This window comes from Armigeres subalbatus, chromosome 2 (genome assembly GCF_024139115.2).
Source record: "Armigeres subalbatus isolate Guangzhou_Male chromosome 2, GZ_Asu_2, whole genome shotgun sequence".
Lineage (NCBI taxonomy): Eukaryota > Metazoa > Arthropoda > Insecta > Diptera > Culicidae > Armigeres > Armigeres subalbatus.
Window position 1 is genome coordinate 354,179,554 of NC_085140.1, and position 21,685 is coordinate 354,201,238.

General features: G+C 36.3%; 1 protein-coding gene across 4 annotated transcripts in view; it reads right to left on the reverse strand.

The window, feature by feature from the left end:
• Nucleotides 1-21,685, reverse strand: part of LOC134217095 (uncharacterized) — a 194,273-nt gene that overhangs the window by 111,645 nt on the left and 60,943 nt on the right. Inside the window, exon 2 of one of the 4 annotated variants that reach the window (XR_009980911.1) lies at nt 14,096-14,294. The exons of 2 other annotated variants lie outside the window; for them this stretch is intronic. Coding sequence is in view for 1 of the 2 variants with exons in the window: in XM_062695865.1 (XP_062551849.1) it covers nt 14,202-14,294 (93 nt within the window). In the remaining variant the exon portion in view is untranslated. Of the gene's footprint in view, nt 1-14,087; nt 14,295-21,685 lie in introns of those variants that run through there. One more of the 4 variants, XM_062695865.1, reaches the window with a different exon arrangement.

Consider the following 21,685-nt stretch of genomic DNA (forward strand, 5'->3'; position numbering starts at 1 on the left):
AGTCAAGAATTGACAAAAATCGAGGGGTCCATAAAAATGATTTCGTGTATAACTAAAGAGGGGTTCATATTTCTGATGAATTTAACTCGGATCCTTAATATACTCGCCGAAAGCCTTCGAAAGAATATAAATTTAGGCATTTTTAAGAACCTCGTGCAAATAGTGGCCCGGTTTCAGCGAGAATTTATTACTCCCTGACAAATTTTCAGCTAATTCGGACAAAATTTCGAGGTGGCTCAAGCCAATTTAGTGGTTTTTGGGCTTTTTTTTAATTTGAAAACATTTTAACAAAAGATATAAACGCCAAAAATCATCACAACAACTTCTAAACGGAAGCTGATGTGCTCTACAAGTATTGTGAACAATGCGTTTCGTTCCGTTCACGTTTTGACAGATGTGTCGCGTCAGCACGTGCAACCTGTGCAGGGTTTGAATCCAAAGGAGTATGAGAAAATCTCTCACTTATCATGTCTGTGTACACTCTCGATAGGTAGCATACCGTGAGAGAAGTTTTTCGGTAGCTGTTACGATAATGAACTAATTCGGGGGGCTACAACTGAAGATTAATTTCTTTAAATAGGTCCCAATTGGGGGCACCGGTTCTGATGATGCATTTCAACTTGTTTAGCTTTCCTGATGCATTGGGGTCCATTTCGACCCAAGCACACTCAAAACAACGCTGTAACTTTGTAACGCAACGAGACAAAAATCTGAAAAATTCTGACTTTTCCTAACTTTTTGAAACTAAGATTCCCTGAGAAAATCAGCTTCCAGCGACATCTAGGAGAGGCGCCACAAAAAAAGTGACACATTGTGCATTGGGGTCCATTTGGACCCAAGATTTCATCACGATCACAAAAACTCAAATTTCAACCAATTTTCGATCTTTAGGCACCAAACGAAAGCTGTAGGTTCCTAGAAAAAGCCCATGGGGTGATTCATCCAAATTGACCTCTCTAGTCCCCGGGGGACCTGTTCTAGAAAGGTACTGTTTGAGCTTCTCAATTTGGCACCTAATTTTCGAGTTTCGTGTTTTGAAACATGAAATTGCTTGCAAAAATGTGATTTGATGATCCCAACTGTATTTGCTATCTTGTATATGCCATTTTTGGGCAAATTTATCCCTCGAGCGGTAATCGGAAAACCCTCTGGAAGATCCGGAACATCCGTAAAAGTGGCCAATTCCAAAAGTTCATCCCAGAGCTTCTCGATTTTTTCGTAACCATTCATTCTGGCAAATTGTGGGTGCAATCAATAGTAAAGTCTTCAGTGACCTCTAAATGCCCAGGAACGGTCATCCGGATATTCTGGAAAATCCATAAAAGGCCAGTTCCAAAAACATCCAAGAGCTTTCGCGATTTTTTCGAAACTATTCATACCGGCGAATTGGGTATGTAATCATAGTGAAAGTGCTCCGAGACCAAATGCTCCCAAAACGGTGCTTTGGAAGATTCGGAACATCCGTAAAAATTGTCAATTCCAAAAGTTCATCCCAAAGTTTCGCATTATTTCGTAATCATCCATCTTGACGAATAATGAATGGATGCAATCAGTAATGTAAGTCTTTCGTGATCCCACAAAGTGCCCAAAACGGACCTCCGAAAGATCCAGAGCAAAGATCGGAAATCGGTTGAAATTTGAGTTTTTGTGATCGTGATGAAATCTTGGGTCCAAACGGACCGCAACCGAAATGCTTCGATGGGGGCGCGTTATAATCTACTCTACGATACCGTAATGACCCATCGCTACCACATGTTGCCATGTGGCCCCATGATTTTAAAAACGTCGTATGTCCAAATGAGAGACTATCTTTCATTACGCTCTCTTTCACTAAAATCTAAGCTAGTTTTGCATTTTTTACTATATTTCCTCAGCACGCTATGTAAAGCTATTTTCTCCAGATCTCTGTGAACAAAATCCGATGTAAATGTTAGTATGACTTCGTAATAATCAAAAGAGAAAGTAAACAAAGAGAGCCTCTCTTTTGGACTTCGGCGTTTTAAAAAATCACGCGAGATTTGTTATTCAATCAATGGGATTAATGGCTCGTTTACATATTCGCAAATACTAGTGGATAGTGCAATGCCTGAAAATACTAGCATCACGTGAACAGGAATAATTGTCATCCACTTATATTTAAGCGTTTGCCATAAATACTGTTTATTAAAAAGTTAATTATATTCAAAAACGAAGTATCCGACAATATTAGCATATTGTGAAAAGACATTTTTATGCTTCGATGAAAGACTACTTTATGGCAAAATTAACGAATTTGAAACGGATCAACATTTTGAAAGAAAATTATTTCAGAAGATTTTATTCGTGAAATCCAATGTATGTAGCAAGGGAGCTATCCGTATACCATGTGGGCGACTCAGGGGATATGACGACGGTCCGTGGTTCACTCAAATTAATAAAAATGATAAGAGCAAATGTCCATGCTGATGAACGGAAAACTGTTCGACATTTGTCCTTTCCTGAATATTGATCAAAGGAATAAATTAAAAATAGAATAATTATTAATGTGATGGGATTCGGCTTTACAGTCTCAAAATTGTTCAAAAAATAATGTTTTAACTGCCCGACGTTTCGGCTGTGTTTGGCAGCCTTCTTCTGGGGGAAACTGAAAGGTTTTTTTTTTATTATTAACTATTTACATTAGTTAAATAAATAGCTAATAAGGCCGATACAAATATTTAAAAACTATTTTGGGGCTGTCCATAAACCACGTAGACTCTTGAGGGGGGAGGGAGGGGTTTCGAAAAAGTCTACGATAGTCTACGAAGGGGGGCGGGGGGTTTATCAAAAGTCTACGTAGACTTTTTATTTTTTAAACGATTTATATTTTTTCTCCATAAAAATGTAGTGAGTTTCACTGAAGTAAAAGTCATGGATTTCACCAGGAAATTCTTCTGTGTTGAGCAGGAAAATTATCCAAAGTATTCTATAAAAACTTTCGAAAAAAATCCAAAATCTTCACTTGGATTTTATTGCAGATTCTACTAGATTTTTTTTTATTGACGGCAGGCACTTCTTTAAAAACTATGGAAATTTACAAAAAAAAACATTTTGGAACATCCAAGAAAAAGTCTTTGGAATGCCCAAAAGATATTATTTGGAATTTGTAAAGGGGATTCTCCGAAAATTTCGTGAGAAAACCTTCAGAATATGGAGATTTTCTGGGAAGTCCCTGCTCTTCGAAATTCCCATGGATAATTACTTCGTAATTTTTTTCGGCAGTTCTAACACAAATTCTTTGGAATTATCGAAGGAAAATCTCTGGAATTTCTAAATAAATTGTTGAAAACTTCCACGAGAAATCATTTGAATTCCCCACCAAAATCTGTTTGAGTTTCCACAACAAAATTTTTTTTGCGGTTTTTGTAATACAGCCTTTGTAATTTTCATGAAAATTTATTCGAATTTTTTACGAGAAATTTGCAAAAGTTTTAATTAGAAACTCTCCAAAATTTCCACCGAATATTATTCAGAAAATTCTTTGCAAGAAAAATCGGAATGTCTGTTTAAACTTAAAATTACCTCGGGAAAGAAATACTCGTTTTTTTAACGGGGAAACTTAAATTTAGAAGAATATTCTTGGGATTTCAACAGATGATTATTCCGCAGGATATTGTATGAAATTTTCAAGAAAAGCATCGGAATTATCACAAAGAGTTTTTTGGAGTATTACCTGGAAGTTTTCAAGGTCATCAATTGAGAAATTTTTACGAAATTTCCACGCAAAACTTATTGGATTGTAAACTTGACATTCTTGGAATTTTAACTCGATTTTTTTTTCGAAATTCTGAAAATTGTTCGGTTTTTACAAATCTGAACCAGCGTTCAGAATTATAGGACAGATGCGTGACAGATTTTAAGCAGTGGCGCGCCGATGCAAAAAGTGTCGGCGATGGTGGCGCACACCTTTGAGAGGAATCAAATGCAACAGAAATTAAATTACGTGGCTTTGAAATTTGATTTCCGGAGCTATGGACAGAGGATTAAATTTGAATCCCTTTCAACATGATTTGTGTTTTGTTGGATTTTGTTCAGTTTGATTTAGTTATGTTTGAAATTCGAGTTTTATTGTAATGTTTACTTGGAAATGGATTTGAATAGCTGAATTGCTTGAAACGTGGTTGATTTCCTTTTTTTTTCAATCATATATAATGTTTTGTAAAATTTGGAAAAGTCTGCGTAGACTTCAAGAGGAGAGGGGGAGGGCTTTTGGAAAAGTCTACGAAAGTCTACTAGGGGGGACGGGGGGGTTTGAAAAGGTGAAATTTCGGTCTACGTTGTTTGTGGACAGCCCCTTTGTCTCCCTCCCCCTCGGATTTTTTTGCCAAAAAAAAAATATTTTGAAGGGGCAACAAAATAAAATTCGGATAATTTTGATGATATTCAAAACATTCTTTAACAAATCCGGAGTTTTTTTTATTTTTTCATTTTAATATTTATTTTTTATTATCCCCCCCCCCCCTTGACCTCTCGGAGACCAGCAGGACAAAAAGTAAATTAAATATTTGTAACGGCCTAATAAAAAAACAAAAAGAAATTAAGAAGAAAGAAGGTAGAAGTAGAAAAGATGAAGAAAAAGATAGGAGAAGGAAAAAGAAGGGAAATGGTAGAAAGCAGAAAAGAGAAGTAGAAAAGATGAAGGAAGAAGAAAGAAGGAAGGAAATTATAAAAAGCAAGAAATAAGATGGAAGGAAGAAGAAAGGACATGGAAGAAGAAGGAAGGAAGGTGGAAGAAAAAAGGAAGAAGGAAGATGTCTTTCCCTTCTTGCTTTACACTTCGAAATTCTCACTACTCAATTCTCGTTTCTTACTTTTCTCTACTACTACTTACTACCTAAAGATTTTTTTAAACTTTGTATGCAAACAGCATTTGGCGAATCGGCATTAGGCCAAATGGCCCGATACCGCCAACTCGTTGCGAGGTTGATATCGCGTGAATTGTACGCCACATAACTCAGGAGGAACTTTCCTGTTTCTATGATCTAAATGGGCTTGAGCATTCCAGATTTTTTTTTTAATTTCAACTCCCATACATGATAGTATCTTTCTGATAATTCAGGAGTCTTGAAGGATTCCAGGTCATTTAAAGGTTCAAGAAAAGAAATCATTCACATGAAAGTTCTACATGTGTTGCTAGAGGAAAATATTCTTTAGTCAACAGGCAACTGGATCAGCACCCTGGTGATAAAATAAACGCTACATGAACAGGTTGTTAACTCGTACGTCCAAAATGGTTGGTCTGGGGAATGGCTTCTACATGATAATTTCGAAACAAGTATCTCAAGGATCTGCTAGCATTTGCCGTCACCATAATTTTACATCACTGATTATACAATACACCACTCGCACACGATCTAACTCTAACACGCGAACTCTTTTAGCATATACAAAATTTATAGATTCTTTTATAATATTGTTAGAATTAAAAACGAATATTGAATGAAAAGCATGAATAATTGTTAGCATTCAACATTTGTATAAGAACCTGACACTTTGTCTGAGATTCTCGGATATTGAGTTTACCACAACTCAGGTTTTGCAGAAATTGGCCTCAATAGATAACGATCAACGTATTATATCGGCATAAACCTTTTCGCACAGCTGTGTAAAATAAGTTCAAATCCATCATTATATCCCGATCAGTACATTATAATAACAGCTTGCGCAAAACATCTATGACGACATAGTGCATATCGTGAGTGTTCAGAGAGATGAGAAGTACAGTCAAACCTCCATGAGTCGATATTGAAGGGACCATCGACTCATGCATTTATCGAGAAGTGTAGTAGAAAATCCTTGCAAAGCTGTTTGAAGGGACCATCACAGTAGCCCAGAAAATATTTTTTAATATGGCATAATTTGCCTCCATGAGTCAATATCAAGTCATAGAACATCGACTCATGGAGGTTTGACTGTATACGATTTTTTTCATTTCCCTCTGGATTAAATTCGTTCAGGTACTAAAAGATTTTTAGCAAAGGCACTCGGAATAGCTCAAAAAATCTTTCACCACCAAGTTTAACGTTGCTGGGGCTGAAGCGGCTATGGGATCTGCTCATATTGTTCTATCCTAAGTGTTAAGCGTCATATAATTCGGTAAGACGGAGGTGACTCTGGGATCAATGAATTCGACGAATGACGGACGAGTATGTGCTGACAGATGGATGACATGCAAGAATTGTTGCTTGATTTTTATCCGGGATTGACCCATAGAACTATAAATTTAAAAAAAAAATCGGTTCCAGTTTCATTCTCTTTTTACTAATTTAAAAAAAATAAAAAACAACAAAATTGAAAGATCAGATTTATCAGGAGTTTTTTTTTATTCTTCATTGTTGTTCATTCAGCCCGAGGCTGGCTCGTCTAGTATTATCAGGAGATTGATATTTTTTGCGTCAGCCATCAATGTCCTTATTATTTACAGTGCTGATAAATTTCGACTCATTTATTTGAACGCTGAATATTAAATCTAGTCAGCCTATTTTTTCCTCTGTCGTTTACATGCTGTTTGTTTACATTTACATGTGTTTACATTCTGTTCCGTAAAGCTTTGGCCATCCGGAAGATTCTCTCAGTCAAACCATTCCTCGAGCACGACGACATGCCACATCGTCCCTGATGCCAAATGACCGGATGATGATTTCCTTATTCCCTAATCTTAATCGCCGTCCATCCTTAAACATTTTAAACCTGACCTCGAATCACCAATGAGAAAACGTATATCGAGTTAAGTACGAGACACTGAAGACGGCCTTACAATTGAGGTCGAAATATGTATCTGTAAAGATTACAACGTGGTGCAATTAAAAGGAACACATAGTACTAAACTCGTCTTATGACAGGTTTAGACATTCCATTAAAAGAGCTTGATATTTTTTTTATATCATATTTCCGATTTCAAACGAATTATTGATGTAGAATTGATGTTTCTGTCAATTGTAATAAATAGGGTTTTACGGCAAGTTTTCAACCTAACATTATATGCATTAAAAGTCAATCGAATGAATACGTTTGGTTAAATAGACAGAGGCTACTCAATTGAGATTAATGTATTTTAAGGAGATCTACGGAGGCTGGCTCAGCTTCGGGTTAAAAATCTCAATCAACATTGAGATTTCATGGCATTGCGTAGTTGAGTACAGCTATTGAGCTACAAGCAGGAGGTCGTGGGTTCAATCCCTGAATTGTCCTTTCATATAGAAAAATGTTTCAGAGGGCACATTCATTTCCATGGTGAATCTCGCTTCTAGTAAGCCTACTGAACTAACATCATGCACAGCTTCCGTATTGTAAGAATGTAGGATATTCACAATCTTTATTAGCAAAAATAACTACACACTAGCTTTCCTCTTCTTTTCCAACAGACTGCAAGGACTTGTCTGGCGCCTTATGAATATTCTCAGCTAAGTATCATATAGTAAAGAACCTTTCATCATAACCGATAAAAAAGCAACTTTTTATTCGTGATGCCAGCATTCCCATTCCTGTTGTTACAGATGTTTACTCTCTCGATTAAGGCGATAATGGCAAAGCAGGACGGCACTTAAGTTAAGGGTGGTGCTCTTCTGATGATGATGATGATGATGATACTACCATCTATTGTAGCAAGGCACCTGCCGATAGCACTGGCCATATCTGACAAACGATTTGATCATGATTATGCTATTGTTTGTATTTCATCAGACTCCTGTGTGAAGGGCCAAAAATGGGTGGGGTGGTTCCATAAGCAAAGACGCTTATGCGAATCCACGGGATGAATAGAGAATCTCCTTCCAGAAGAAAGTTCATACATGCAATATTATAATCTAGCCTTCGTTTCCCAGATTGACCCAATAGATGGGGAGAAGAGCCCGCCCTTTATCCACGAGATGTTAACAACAGGAAGTTGGCGATTCCACTCTTCCTATCCAAATCGCTTCAATCGGGTGCCCTGATTGTTCTTTTTTTATATAATCATAAGCGTTTAATATAATTTATCGATATATATTATGGAATTTTCTCACCAAATTCCTGTCCGAGAAAACTGCAGCTCCCTCGTTTGACCTGACTGGGCGAGATCCTTTCTTGAATATCAGTATGTTTTGGAAATGAAATTACTTTCAACGGTATAATTCTTGAATCCTTAAAAGAGGTGATGAAAAAAAGGAAAGGCAGTATCAAACATAACATATATGGTATTATTTTTTAAATGTTGAAATGGACCATCATTTCGCACGTTGCGAAACATAGCAAGTACATAAATATCGCAGAATCGGATAAAAAACTAAAAACTTATTGAACCATATTAAAATTTTATCATAGAAGACCATTTAAATGACTCATAAAGCATAGCGCACCTAGAAAAAATAAGATAAATCCGTGATGACATCAAATACAAATAAATGAATGGCTTTTATAGTCTCTTTAGAAGCCAAGCTTTATGACATAACAAAGGGTATGTTGCGAGGTGAACCATATTCCTACTTGTTGGATTCCATATCTGTAATTTAATGTCAAACGAAGCAAAGATTGCAATTACAAATAGGTCCTCAATTCACAGCAATACATAAATTATCAAAAGCTGAGGAGAAATAATGTTGTGAATTCGCGCCATCGTTGACTTAACTGATTTACTTCAGGTGTGATACAATATACAATAATTATTGGACGAAACTTAAGTTTCCTCCAAACGGGAAGTGTTACTGGTTGTTTTAAATCACTTCGATTCACTGAGTTTCATCTTAATTTTTCTAAACAATGAAAAAATATCATAATTTAGAGCTTTGTTTGTTATGATCCTATCAGAAATAAACTGTGCGATAGGGGAGGCTTCGATTTGGAAACATGGTTATTAAACAGTGCCATTGACATGCATGGGTTAAGCGTAAACACTAAACAGGCATATTCACAAATTGTATTGGCGTGACTATATACCAGGTATATGGTTAGTCTTGCAAGCAAAGGCGACGGTCAATACAGAGACGGCAAGTTCGATTCTCGGTAATGGCCTGATAAAATAGAGAAGGGAGTAAAAACACACACCCATGAAAACGAATGAAATAGAGAATATAAATAAATATAAAGTGATACGTGATTGTTTGCTGTTGCCCCACGTTTTCGTTTTCAGCCGGTGAATCTGGCGAGGGGAAAGGGTTGTTTTGGATCTGCTACTGGATACGGTACCACTTTTGCTAACCAAGTCCTACGTTGAAAGTTATCTCTGCATTTCTGCTACCTTCCCCATTGCCTCTCATGCTATAGATAGAGATGATTCTTTTGTCGTTGTTCCCTCTGCTACTGTGTCTGACGTTTGTTCTTCGAAGAAGTTCTTGATTTCCAAAAGTGACCGCTCTGCCATATTTCCACAGCATGTAGTCGTCGTGGCCATTTCATGATAATTGTTGTACATTTTAAATTCGCAATAACTTTTCTAAACTTCATTCAAAAAGTGTAAAATAATGAAAAATTTAGTTGTTTGACGGAACGAGGGATTTTTCCATCCGTTTTCAAGCAGCGCACACTGTGATCATTTGCATTTTAAATTTATATAAGTGAAGGGTGGTGCTCTTCTAGCCCAAAAAGCCCAAAAATACCATTTCACTCTACAGTCAACTTTCTTCATATAGATGTTCTATATCTTGATATCGCTCCTTATGTCGATAAACCTCCCTATCTCGATGTGTTCTAATCTCGGTTCTAATAATATTTTTCAGGTTTCTTGCTCTCTATGTCAGAATTTTCAATTGTTTAAGCTACTAGACTAGATCTTTGGATTTGGACGATAAAAAACATATCAAAAACAAGAAAAAATGATATTTGTTTTGTTGTTGTTTTTCATAACGAGTTTTTCTGGATTTAGTACCCATTTCAATGCTTCTCCCTTTCTTCGATCTCTCCTATCTCGATGATCCCTTCAATATCGAGATGTGAAGAGACGATTGTATAAGGTATTTCAAGGCACCTTAGAATCCTAATTTCTAAGCCAGGTTACCATTTTTGCATTCGTATATGAGGCTATCACGATGATACTTTTATGCACAGGGAAGTCGAGACAATTTCCAATCCGAAAATTTCCTAGACTGGCATCGGGAATCGAACCCAGCCACCCTCAGCACACGGCTAAGGAGGGCCCCTAATTAATACTATATTAATGACATATGAAGGCGAAAATCACACTAATAATGTAATAAATGAAAACAGTGCTACAAATAGCAATATTCAGGAGATATCGGTATATTGTCAAAATTTCAATAGGATGAGAAGCGCTGCTAAAATGACTGAAATCCAAAATAATGTTTTAAGTACATCTTTCAAAGTGATTTTAGCGACTGAAACAAGTTGGGACGATAGTGTTAAAAATGAAGAAGTTTTTGGTAATAGTTACAACGTTTACAGAGATGACCGAGACTACGAACGGTCTGGAAAAAAATCAGGAGGAGGTGTTTTTGGTTGCAGTATCCACAATTTTCAATTCAGAAATAATTAAAACGGATAAATTCAATGATTTTGAACAAGTGTGGGCCAAGGTACAAATTTCAGGTTAAACTCATGTTTTTGCTTCAGTTTATATTCCTCCAAATAATGCTCGCAGAGATATTTATGATAAATTTTTGGTATCGCCGAGAATGTTTTATCTGGCTTGCCTCCTGAAGTAAAAGTGCATATATATGGTGATTTTAACCAAAGAAATGTAGATTTCATACCGGACTGTGACAATGAGAGCATTTTACTTCCAGTCATAGGGGAAAATGAGCTATTGCATTTTGTATTCGATAAAATTGCTAACTTAGGATTAAATCAAATCAATCATGTGAAGAATATCCAAAAGTGTTATCTAGATCTACTGCTGACTAACTGTTATGAAGATTTTTGTGTAAATGAATCACTAGCTCCTCTTTGGCGAAATGAAGTATTCCACACAGCAATTGAATTCTCTTTGTTTGTACACGTTAATGATATACCAATCGAATGTGAGTTTGAAGAAATCTTCGATTATCAATCAGCCAACTACGGAAATATAAAGCATAAACTGAAGAATATAGATTGGCAAACTGCTATAAGGAACGAACAAAATGTTGATAAAGCGACAGAAAAGTTTTATAACACATTGCACAATATAATAATGGAAGAAGTGCCGGTTAAAAGACGGAGAAGTCATGCTGTATCGAAAAAACAATTTGGTTTACAAGAGATATTAGAAATCTTAAAAATCGCAAGCAGAAAGCACATAAAAACTACAAGAAGCATAATCTTCAACATTATTTAGAGGAGTATCTTAATATTTGTGATCAACTGAACTGTGCTATAAATATCGCATACAATAAATATAATTTAAAAACTGAACGTGAAATCAAGACAAGTCCAAAACATTTTTTCAGCTATGTGAACACTAAATTAAAATCAGCCAATTTTCCATCGAAACTTTATTTAGATGGTAGAACAGGTAATGGTCCAGAGGAAATATGTAATTTGTTTGCCGATTTCTTTAAAGAAGTATACACTACCCACTCAGAAGATGATCGAGATCGCGACTTTTTCGATTTTTATCCTGAGTTTTCAAATGACGTTTGCGTCAACCATCTGAATGTACACGAAATTTGTGATGCCCTGAAACATCTAGATGGGTCTAAGAGCTCCGGACCCGATGGAATACCTCCAGTGTTTATTAAGACTCTAGCAATTGAACTTACTGCTCCATTATTCTGGATTTTCAACATGTCACTGGAATCAGGATGTTTTCCGTTAATATGGAAAAAAATCATTTTTAGTTCCAATTTTTAAATCTGGTATAAAATCCAATGTTCGTAACTATCGTGGTATTGCTCTTATATCTTGCATACCGAAATTGTTCGAAGCAATTGTTAATGAAAAAATATTTGTTCAAATTAAAAATCGAATCACATCTAAGCAGCACGGTTTCTTTAAAGGTCGTTCGACAGCCACAAATCTAACAGAATTCGTTAATTATTCTTTGGATGCAATGGATAGTGGTCACCATGTAGAAGCCTTGTACACAGATTTTAGCAAAGCTTTTGATCGCGTTGATTTACCCATGCTTTTGTTCAAACTGCAGAAGATGGGAATTCAACCAAAACTTCTTCATTGGCTTGAATCGTATCTAACAAGTCGGGTTCAAATTGTAAGATTCAAAGGAAAATTATCAACCCCAATACAAGCCTCTTCTGGAGTTCCTCAAGGATCTCATTTAGGTCCGTTACTTTTTATTTTATTTGTAAATGACCTCCCTCTTGTGCTTCATAAATTGAATGTCTTAATTTATGCAGATGACATGAAACTTTTCCTAAAAATCAAAACTGTCGAGGATATCGATACATTCAAAGATGAAATATTGGTATTCCATACATGGTGTAAAAAGTCTTCTACAGTTGAATATAAAAAATGCAACTCAATAACCTTCAGCAGAAAACGAAACATACTCAGCGCAAATATTAGTTTTGATGATCAGAACGTAGTAAGAAGCAATAGAGTAAGAGATTTGGGAGTAATATTGGATTCAAAACTAACTTTCATCGATCATTATAACTTAATTGTAAGCAAATCCAACAACATGTTAGGTTTTATAAAACGATTCTGTTACAATTTCCAGGACCCATACACAATAAAAACACTATATACAGCTTATGTAAGGCCAATCTTAGAATATTGCAGCATAGTTTGGTCCCCATTTTCAGCTATTCATGCCAACAGAATTGAGTCAGTTCAAAAACAATTTTTATTATATGCACTACGAAAGTTAGGGTGGACCGAATTTCCATTGCCACCATATGTAGCTCGTTGTAAGCTCATCAATATTCATTCACTGAAAGTGCGTCGAGATTTAGCAATGGTAACTTTTATAAACAATATTGTTTCAAACAGAATTGACTCAACGGAGCTATTATCAAAACTTATTTTTTATGTTCCATTACGATCTTTACGACATCGTCAAATATTCTCCGTAAATTATCATCGAACAAACTATGCAAAAAATGGCCCAATGAATCAAATGATGAAATACAAACAGTAGTATGATCATGATCAAATCGTTTGTCAGATATGGCCAGTGCTATCGGCAGGTGCCTTGCTACAATAGATGGTAGTATCATCATCATCATCATCATCATCAATGAATCAAATGATGATCACTTATAATAAACATTGTGACACTATTGACTTATCGATGTCCAAAACACAGCTGAAACAGATCATCTCTCGTATTATAAGCTAATGACACTTTACAATAAGTTTAAACAGTATCAACATTATTTAATGTTATTTAGAATAGTTAAGAATACAAATGTAAATAGGTCTACAATTATGATTGACGACAATAAATAAATAAATAGTCAACTTAACCTACACTATGCAACGAGCGGCACAACAGTTCGGACTTTTCAATACTTTCATGGATAGTTCCCCTAATCACACCACTGTTCATATTGCACTTCGTTCAACATCTCGTAAATAAAGTCATCAAAACACTGACTGCCGATGCTGTTGGGATGGATAAAATGTTCTCGCTTTTTGTGGCACATCCTCACACCCGGCCAAGGATGATTGCACCTTTCGCCCCAATAATGGCTGGTGAGGGGCCGAGGCCAGAGGGAAGTGCAACAACGGAACAGGGCATACGGTAAGGGCCGGGGTAAAGGTAACAACCAACTGGTGTAAATGAATTTATTCGAACTGGGAAGCACTGTAATTCCATATGTGCGTTGCTATTTTCCGAGCTTGGTTATATTATGTTTCGTTTATGCTTATTGTGCAAGTTCTGAAGTTCTCGTTCGGTTGCAGAGAGGACCTCCACCACCTGACTGGTAGTTTGAATACAAATTCTGACCGAAATCATGTGCTTACAAATCCCAATCGCAGTGTCGGATGGGGTGTGCTGGGTTTAATAAAACGCAAGACTCACTGTTCCTCCGATTCGGAAGGAACAGAAGATACTTAATCGCAGAGATGGGATCTTCGGCAAGAGGGAGAATTGCTTCCTACAGGTAATACTCGAGAAGCGAAGACGGTTCAACGAGTAAGAAAGAAGAAATCTCAACAGTTCTTGGCACATGTATTTTATTTGTTCCCAAAGCTTTCCACTTACCTTTGCTGCTGCCGGGCGTCGTCTATATCTGCGATACACAACATAGAGGTACATTTACGAGCTGTAACCTGTGTTGATCGTCGCCCTAGGTCGACTATTTGCTGCTTCAATATGCACATACGTAAGCTCGCCGTGCGCCACCGGGAGCAATACAGTTCAGTTCAGTATGCGCTGCAAATGGTGGGTTGGTGGTGCTTACCTACAGAGAAATGGAAAAGCGGAAAAACGAATGTGAGACGGGATAAGGTCGGAAAGTGCACGACGGAGACGAGTGAAGAAAATTTAATGAAAATATGCTTAGTCGTTGTCTAGTCTGCTTTTATTAATAACTGCAGGCTGCGGCATCACATTAAGTTATGCAGAAGTTGAAGCCAGGCTTGCGGCCGGCTTGAACCCGGCGAAGGACCGCATGAACAAGTGCAGATGACCGCAGAGTTGGTGTGTTGGTGGAACATTTACGGTGGAAATGAAGTATGAATAGAGTCGGACTTTTATCAGCGGTGATAAATATGTGGCTTTAAGACGGATTATGATGCTGGACATGCGATTTGCGTTTATCAATGTGAATGCCATGCTGGTTGATTTTAACAATGTCAGCAATTTATAAGAGTTGCATCACAACTTATATTTCATCTGGATATAAAATTGAATAATTTAAATTGAGAAGATCTCTTATTCGGTTCAAACATACTTATTTTTAGTTTTGAATTACAGAAACTGTCATCTCCCGATGGAAAATAAATTACAGATGTAATTTTACGATATCTCTAATGAGCTGTGGTATGCGAAATATTAGAACCGTGGCTATTATCACAAAAATTGAACATCATTAGTACCATCTTTCTGCAATTAAACGTCACGAAACATGATACATACATATTCAATGTTTTCGAACCAACGTTATCGAAAAGTAAATATTCGTTCATTAAAGCTGTATGTACACAGCTATTCGATTGGGAGAAAGGAGGAACTTCTCCCATAAACGTCATAATACATACCTGTGACGAATTTGTTTTGCGTCATCCCTGTTCTTCCGCCCCTAATTAACGCTCAGCCAATATTCAAGTCCTATATACACAACCAAGCCGAATCGTGATAGCTCATTAATTCTCACCTAATGAGATGATTTTCTTCTCGTTGGCGCTCCGTCCACGGAAATATAAAATACGAATATTGCAGAAATTAACTTTTCTATTCATTTGTTCGTCGTCGCCGTGCAGCAGTAAACACCCAATTTAGCACCCTGTTTCCTTGCTTGTAGCGAGTTAAACACTCGCACACGGTAGGCTCGTACTATTTCGCATAATTAATCCACGTCTCATCGCGGTTTATAAAGCAAGCACACCGAAGTGATTCGAAGCCAGCAGCGCACCGGTGTGCAGTATGGAGGCAGCCTGAAAACCCAGGCTAATCAACCACCACGGAGCACAGTGGGATGGTTTTGAAAAAAGTGGGACATTGGTATTATCGGCGAAACTATTGATTGGAGACTTTTGACGTGTTCTGGAGGGTGTCTTTATTTTTAGAGCATTTTATTTTAGGAGTAAGAGAAATCGACTTAAAAGGGTGCACCCGAGAAAAAAAAATATTTTTTTTTATTTTATTGATAAAATTGTTCATATTGTATGGAGACATTGTAGAAATGATAATTTCAAGACACTTTGTCGAAGACACCAACTTCTTATCTCTGAAGTGGAAAAGTTTATAGGGGTGCGAAGTTAGTAACCCCTTAAAATTATTTTTTTAGCTCTAATTTTTTTATTTAAATTTTTACATTTTTACAATGTTCTACATAGTTTTAGGTGCTTCAAAAAAACATTTTGTCTTAGAAGAGTGCAAAGCGCTATCTCTTCATTTTATGGAGCTATATCAAATTTTATACTTTTTTAACACTATTTTTAATCGGGTATACCTTTCAGGGTAGCAGGTTGTAGCAGCTGTTATTTATGTCATCAGCTTCAGTAGCTCTTACTCTTTTGTTACATATATAAATCATAGGTGGATCTAAGTGGATTCATAAAAATATTCCGCAAAATGCACATCAACTTTTTGATTCTTATTTTGTTTCTCCGTGCATAATCTAGTCATCATTATTTTTTCCTCGTTAATTTTTCCCTGTACGCTGTCTGCTGGTCTAGGTGCTGCGCTGTTGTTTGGAAAATTTTAATTGTGATTCGAAATCGAGCCTTTTTAAGTGATTTAGAGCGTATATTTATTCCTAGACCACTTTATTTAAGGGGTGCACCCGAGAAAAAAATTTCCTCAAAATTATTTATCTTGTGCAGATACATTTTAGAGACGGAAATATTAAGATACTTTAATGAAGACAAAAAATGTCAATCCTCATGTGAAGGAAATTATAATGGTCCAAAGTTGACAACCATTTAAACTTTTTTTTAACTTTTTATTGTGGAAAACATTTTGTCGTAGAAGAAAGTAAATCGCCACCTTTTCATTATGAGTTTTTGAATCACAATTCAAATTTTCCAAACAGCAGCATAGCACCTGGACCAGCAGACAGCGTACAGGGAAAAATTAACGAGGAAAAAATAATGATAGCTAAATTATGCACGGAGAAACAAAATAATGGATCAAAAAGTTGAGGTGCATTTTGCTCAATATTTTTTATGAATCCACTTAGATCCACCTATGATTTATATATGTAACAAAAGAGTAAGAGCTACTGAAGCTGATGACATAAATAACAGCTGCTACAACCTGCTACCCTGAAAGGTATACCCGATTAAAAATAGTGTTAAAAAACTATAAAATCTGATATAGCTCCTTAAAATGAAGAGATAGCGATTTGCACTCTTCTACGACAAAATGTTTTTTTGAAGCACTTAAAACTTTGTAGAACATTGTGAAAATGTAAAAATTTAAATAAAAAAGTTAGAGCTAACAAATTAATTTTACTTACTTCGCACCCCATAACTTTTTCCACTTCAGAAATAAAAAGTTGGTATCTTCGACAAAGTGTCTTGAAATTGTCATTTCTACAATGTCTCCATACAATATAAACAATTTTATCAACAAAATTTTTTTATCAATTATTTTTTTTCTCGGGGTGCACCCTTCTAGGTCAGTTTTTCTTATTCTTAAAATAAAGTGCTCTAAAAATAAAGACACCCTCCAGAACACGTCAAAATTCTCCAATCAATAGTTTCGCCAATAATATCAATGTCCCACTTTTTTCAAAACCATCCCACTGTGCGGAGGGAGCGAAAAAGACCTGGCGTCTCCTTCGTCATCGCCATCGGTTCGTTTATTTAGGTTCGTGCCCTTTGTGAACGATAGGGTGTTGTTAAAAAGTTAGTAAATACAAATAAATTCGATTATCAAAAACGAGAATCACGAAAAAAAATCCAAATATACTATCTTCCTAATAATATTTCTATTGAGCATCATAACTTTCACAAAATAAAATTTTTGGGATGCCCTACCCAACACCCATTGCCATCAAATATTGTGTTTAACGCCTATTACAAGTTTCCTCGAATAAGTATGTATGCCCGGCAAAGAACATCATACCGGCGGCCCGGTGTTGATTGATCACTTAGTCCTTGAAAGCTAACAAAAAAGAACTTATTTGATGTTGACTTGACGTGTCTACATCGTGCAACTACCGTAAAAAGAATTTCACTACGTATGTTGTTATGATATACGACCAAAGAGGCGATAGTATGATAAATGATGATCCGAAAGACCGGCGCCGTTTGTGGTCGGATAGTGTGGTGATTCGAGTCCACCAACTTTCACATAAGAACAAGTCTGGGATTTTTTTTCCCTGTCACGCATCAACAAATGATTAATTCATAATTTTCATCGCTCTGATGTGAGGTGTAAATAAGCTAGGTACCAGTTGACTTTTCAGCTGACCGGTGAACATGCGTTTTTTGTGGTTCTCGGTGTCAATGTTGGAAATGGAACGTTTCTATTTTCAATCAACAACATGCATACAGTCGGGAATTGTATTTTTGGCTTAGTAATACAACAACACACTTGAAACACTTTTTCTTTCTTAGCAACATTTAAGAAACAAGTTCCATTTATCATTATATACCTTTTGATGTAAATCAATTATGCAGGTACCTACGGGTGGGTTTCAGTTTTTCCGTATGGGGGAAAATGGCCTAAAACACATAAATATTAGTTATTCATTATCTAGCTGCAACGAAAGATTCCTTTTTTACCTAACCCGTAAGATTTTCGTTTAATCCGCTAAGTAAAAACAACCACGGGTTCATCATTTATTTTTCATGCAGTTGAATCGTTTTGCAGCACCATTTGGGCGTTTTTCCTCAGACCCAGAACAAAAACATTTTTTAAATGCCTACGAAGTCAAGAAAACCCTTATGTTATAAATTTGAGATCATTGTGAAATTTAACTAGTTTTCCAAATTTTGCATTACACGTTAAAATGGTTTTGTTTGCTGGTTTCTTCTTCTTATTGGCATTACATCCCCACACTGGGACAGAGCCGCCTCGCAACTTAGTGTTCAATCAGCACTTCCACAGTTGTTAACTGCGAGGTTTCTAAGCCAAGTTACCATTTTTGTATTTGTATATCATGAGGCTAACACTATGATACTTTTATGCCCAGGGAAGTCGAGACAATTTACAAACCGAAAATTGTCTAGAGCGGCACCGGGAATCGAACCTAGCCACCCTCAGCATGGTCTTGCTTTGTAGCCGTGCGTCTTACCGCACGGCTAAGGACGCCCCCCACGGTTTGCTGGTTCACATTAGTGAAAACATCGAAAAAGCTCAAAGGATGCATATTAGCCTGTTGTCCCATACTCAGCTTGTTGCATTTAGCGTTAAACACGTAATGGTCTAGTGAAGATATGACAATAATCGTTTCTTCAACAGTTTTGGGGTATTTGGTCGAATAGTTGAAATTAGTTTACTTATTAAGTATGTGGAGTGAGCAATAAGGAGTGTAAAGAAGTGTAATGTGAAAAAAAGAAATAAGAAGTGAGAAGTAAGATGTTCGAAGTGAGTAGTGTGTAGAGAAAAGTATGTAGTGAGAAGTGAGTGCAGTGTTCAAACGATTTTGGCACGCTCTCAATTTATCTACTCTCGATTTTATCATATTTTCAACCCGATATTATCATGACATCGACCTAATTTAGCCACCCTATATTTTGTTTGGAAAATTATGATCGTCTTCTATCGTTGTAAATAATACAGCAAGCAACAATTATTCTCAAAAACTGATATTCACCGTCTTTGGTTTATTATGAATAACTTTTAACTGTCCGTCAAAGCTTTTGCAAGCCTTTGCGACAAGAAAAAATGACATTACTAAGCCATAAACCTTTATATTTATAACTAGCAGACCCGACGAACTTCATTTCGCCTAAAATCGATTTATTCTCTGCTTAGTTCTCGAGTTATACAAAAACTTCCGTTTCATTTGTATGGGAGCCCCCCTTTCCAATGGAGGGAGGGGTTTCGAACCATCTAAAGAACCTTCCCCGGCCCCGAAAACCTCTGCATACAAATTTTCACGCCGATCGGTCCAGTAGTTTCGGAGTCTATAAGGTTCAGACAGACAGAAATTCATTTTTATGTAAGTAGAAGAAGAAGAAGAAGAAGATGTTCTGTATCTCGATACTCGATGGAATTCAAAGTCCTTTGAATCTAGCATATTACGTTTCCTCCAAAAGTCGATACCTCCCTTACTAGATATTCTCTAAGTCGAAGTAATTTTCCTATGCATTTTCATCTCGTAACCGCAATGTTGTTACAGTTACATGCACGATATGAGCGATACGTGAAAAATTAGAAGTGGGAAATAAAAATTGAGAAGTGAGACGAGCAAAGTAAGAAGTGGGAAGTAAGAAATCAGAAGTAAGAAGTTGTAGATGAGAAATTCAAAGTGCGAAGTAGTAGTGAGAAATGAAAAGTGATAAGTGAGAAATAAGAAATCATAAGTGAGATGTGAGAAATTATAAGTTAGAAGAGAGATGTGGAATATGAAAAACGAGAAGGGCGAAGTGGCTTATCTCAACATCTCGCTGCTCACTTCTCAATTCTCATCTCTCACCACTTGCTTATCTTTTTCTCACTACTCACATCCTTCTTTCCACTTCACAACTATCACTTCACATCACTCACTTCTTACCATTCATTTCTCACTTCTCATTTCTCACCTTCAACAACTCGCAAGTTACTGCACACATCTTACTACTCAATACTAACTTACGTTTCTTAGTACATAGGATTCTGTTTTCACCACGATTTATTTTCGCTCGTAATATTGATCGTGTGACTTCAATTTTCCACCAAATTCTTTGCAACATGTTGCAAAAAATCCTAAATAATTCAAATAAAAATCACATGTTGATTAACATGCGTTAAATATTTAGGATGAGTGCATGTGAAAATGTAAATAGTGTAAAAACAAAATCCAATGTACTGACTTCTCACTACTCTGTACGCATTTTGAACATCTTATTTCTTACTTCTCAGTTTTTGCTGTTGACTATTCACTTCGAACATCTCACTTCTCACTTCAATTAATAAGGAAACCAATTTTAACCATTAGGCCAAACGGCATTTGGGCAAATATAAATACAATCCCTATCTCGATACCTTCTCGATACCGGAAGAATTCACTGTAGTTCAAAAGTTAAGAAATTAAAAAATCCGATTTTATCTCTATTTTAGTACCCTAAAATTCGACACGAGTTGATAAAAACGGAACATGCCTGTAGTAAGAAGTGAGAAATGAATAATGAAAAGGAAGAAAAGAGATGGTCAAAGTAAGTAGCGAATAGTGAGAAGTGATAAGAGAGAAATGAAGAGTGACAAGTAGGTGACGAGAAGTGAGATGTGTTAGGAAAAGAGAAGCGAGATGTCAGAAGAAAGAGGTGGCAACTAGAAAGAGATAAGCGTGACTCGAGAAATGGAAAGTGAGTGGTAAGAACAAAACGAGACTCAATAAATGAGTAGTAAGACAAACCGAAGAAGAAAGTAGAAAGAAAAAAAAAGCAGAAAGAAGAGATCAGAAAAAAGTAAGAAGGAATAAATAAGAAGAAAGCCAGAGGAATGAAGAAGAGATAAGGAAGGCAGAAAGGGAAAGGAAGCAGGAATAAGGAAAAGAGAAGAAGTTAACAGGAGGATATGAGGAATAAAGTGAAACGAGAAAGAAAGAAGAAAAAGAGGAAAAATGAAAAACAGAAAAAAAGTAGAAAAAAAGAAAAATAAATGAGAAAAAAGTAAGAAAGGAGAAGCAATAAAAAATAAGGAAGAAGTGGTTAGAAGTTAGATGTGAAAGGTAATAAAAAAGAAATAAGAGATAAGAAAAAAATGATCGAGAAGAGAGACTCGAGAAGCGAGTAGTGAGAAGCGAGACTCAAGAAGTGAGTAATGAGAAGCGAGAGTTGAGAAGTGAGTAGTGAGAAGCGAGACTCGAGAAGTGAGAGTGATACGCGAGGCTTTAGGAGTTTGAAGTTATTGGTGACACGTGAGACACAAAAAGATGGAAGAAATTATAAGGAAGAAGACAGAAGTAAAAAAAGAACAAGAAAAAAGAAAATAATGAGAAAAAAAAGGAAATAATAAGAAGGAAGAAGGAAAAAA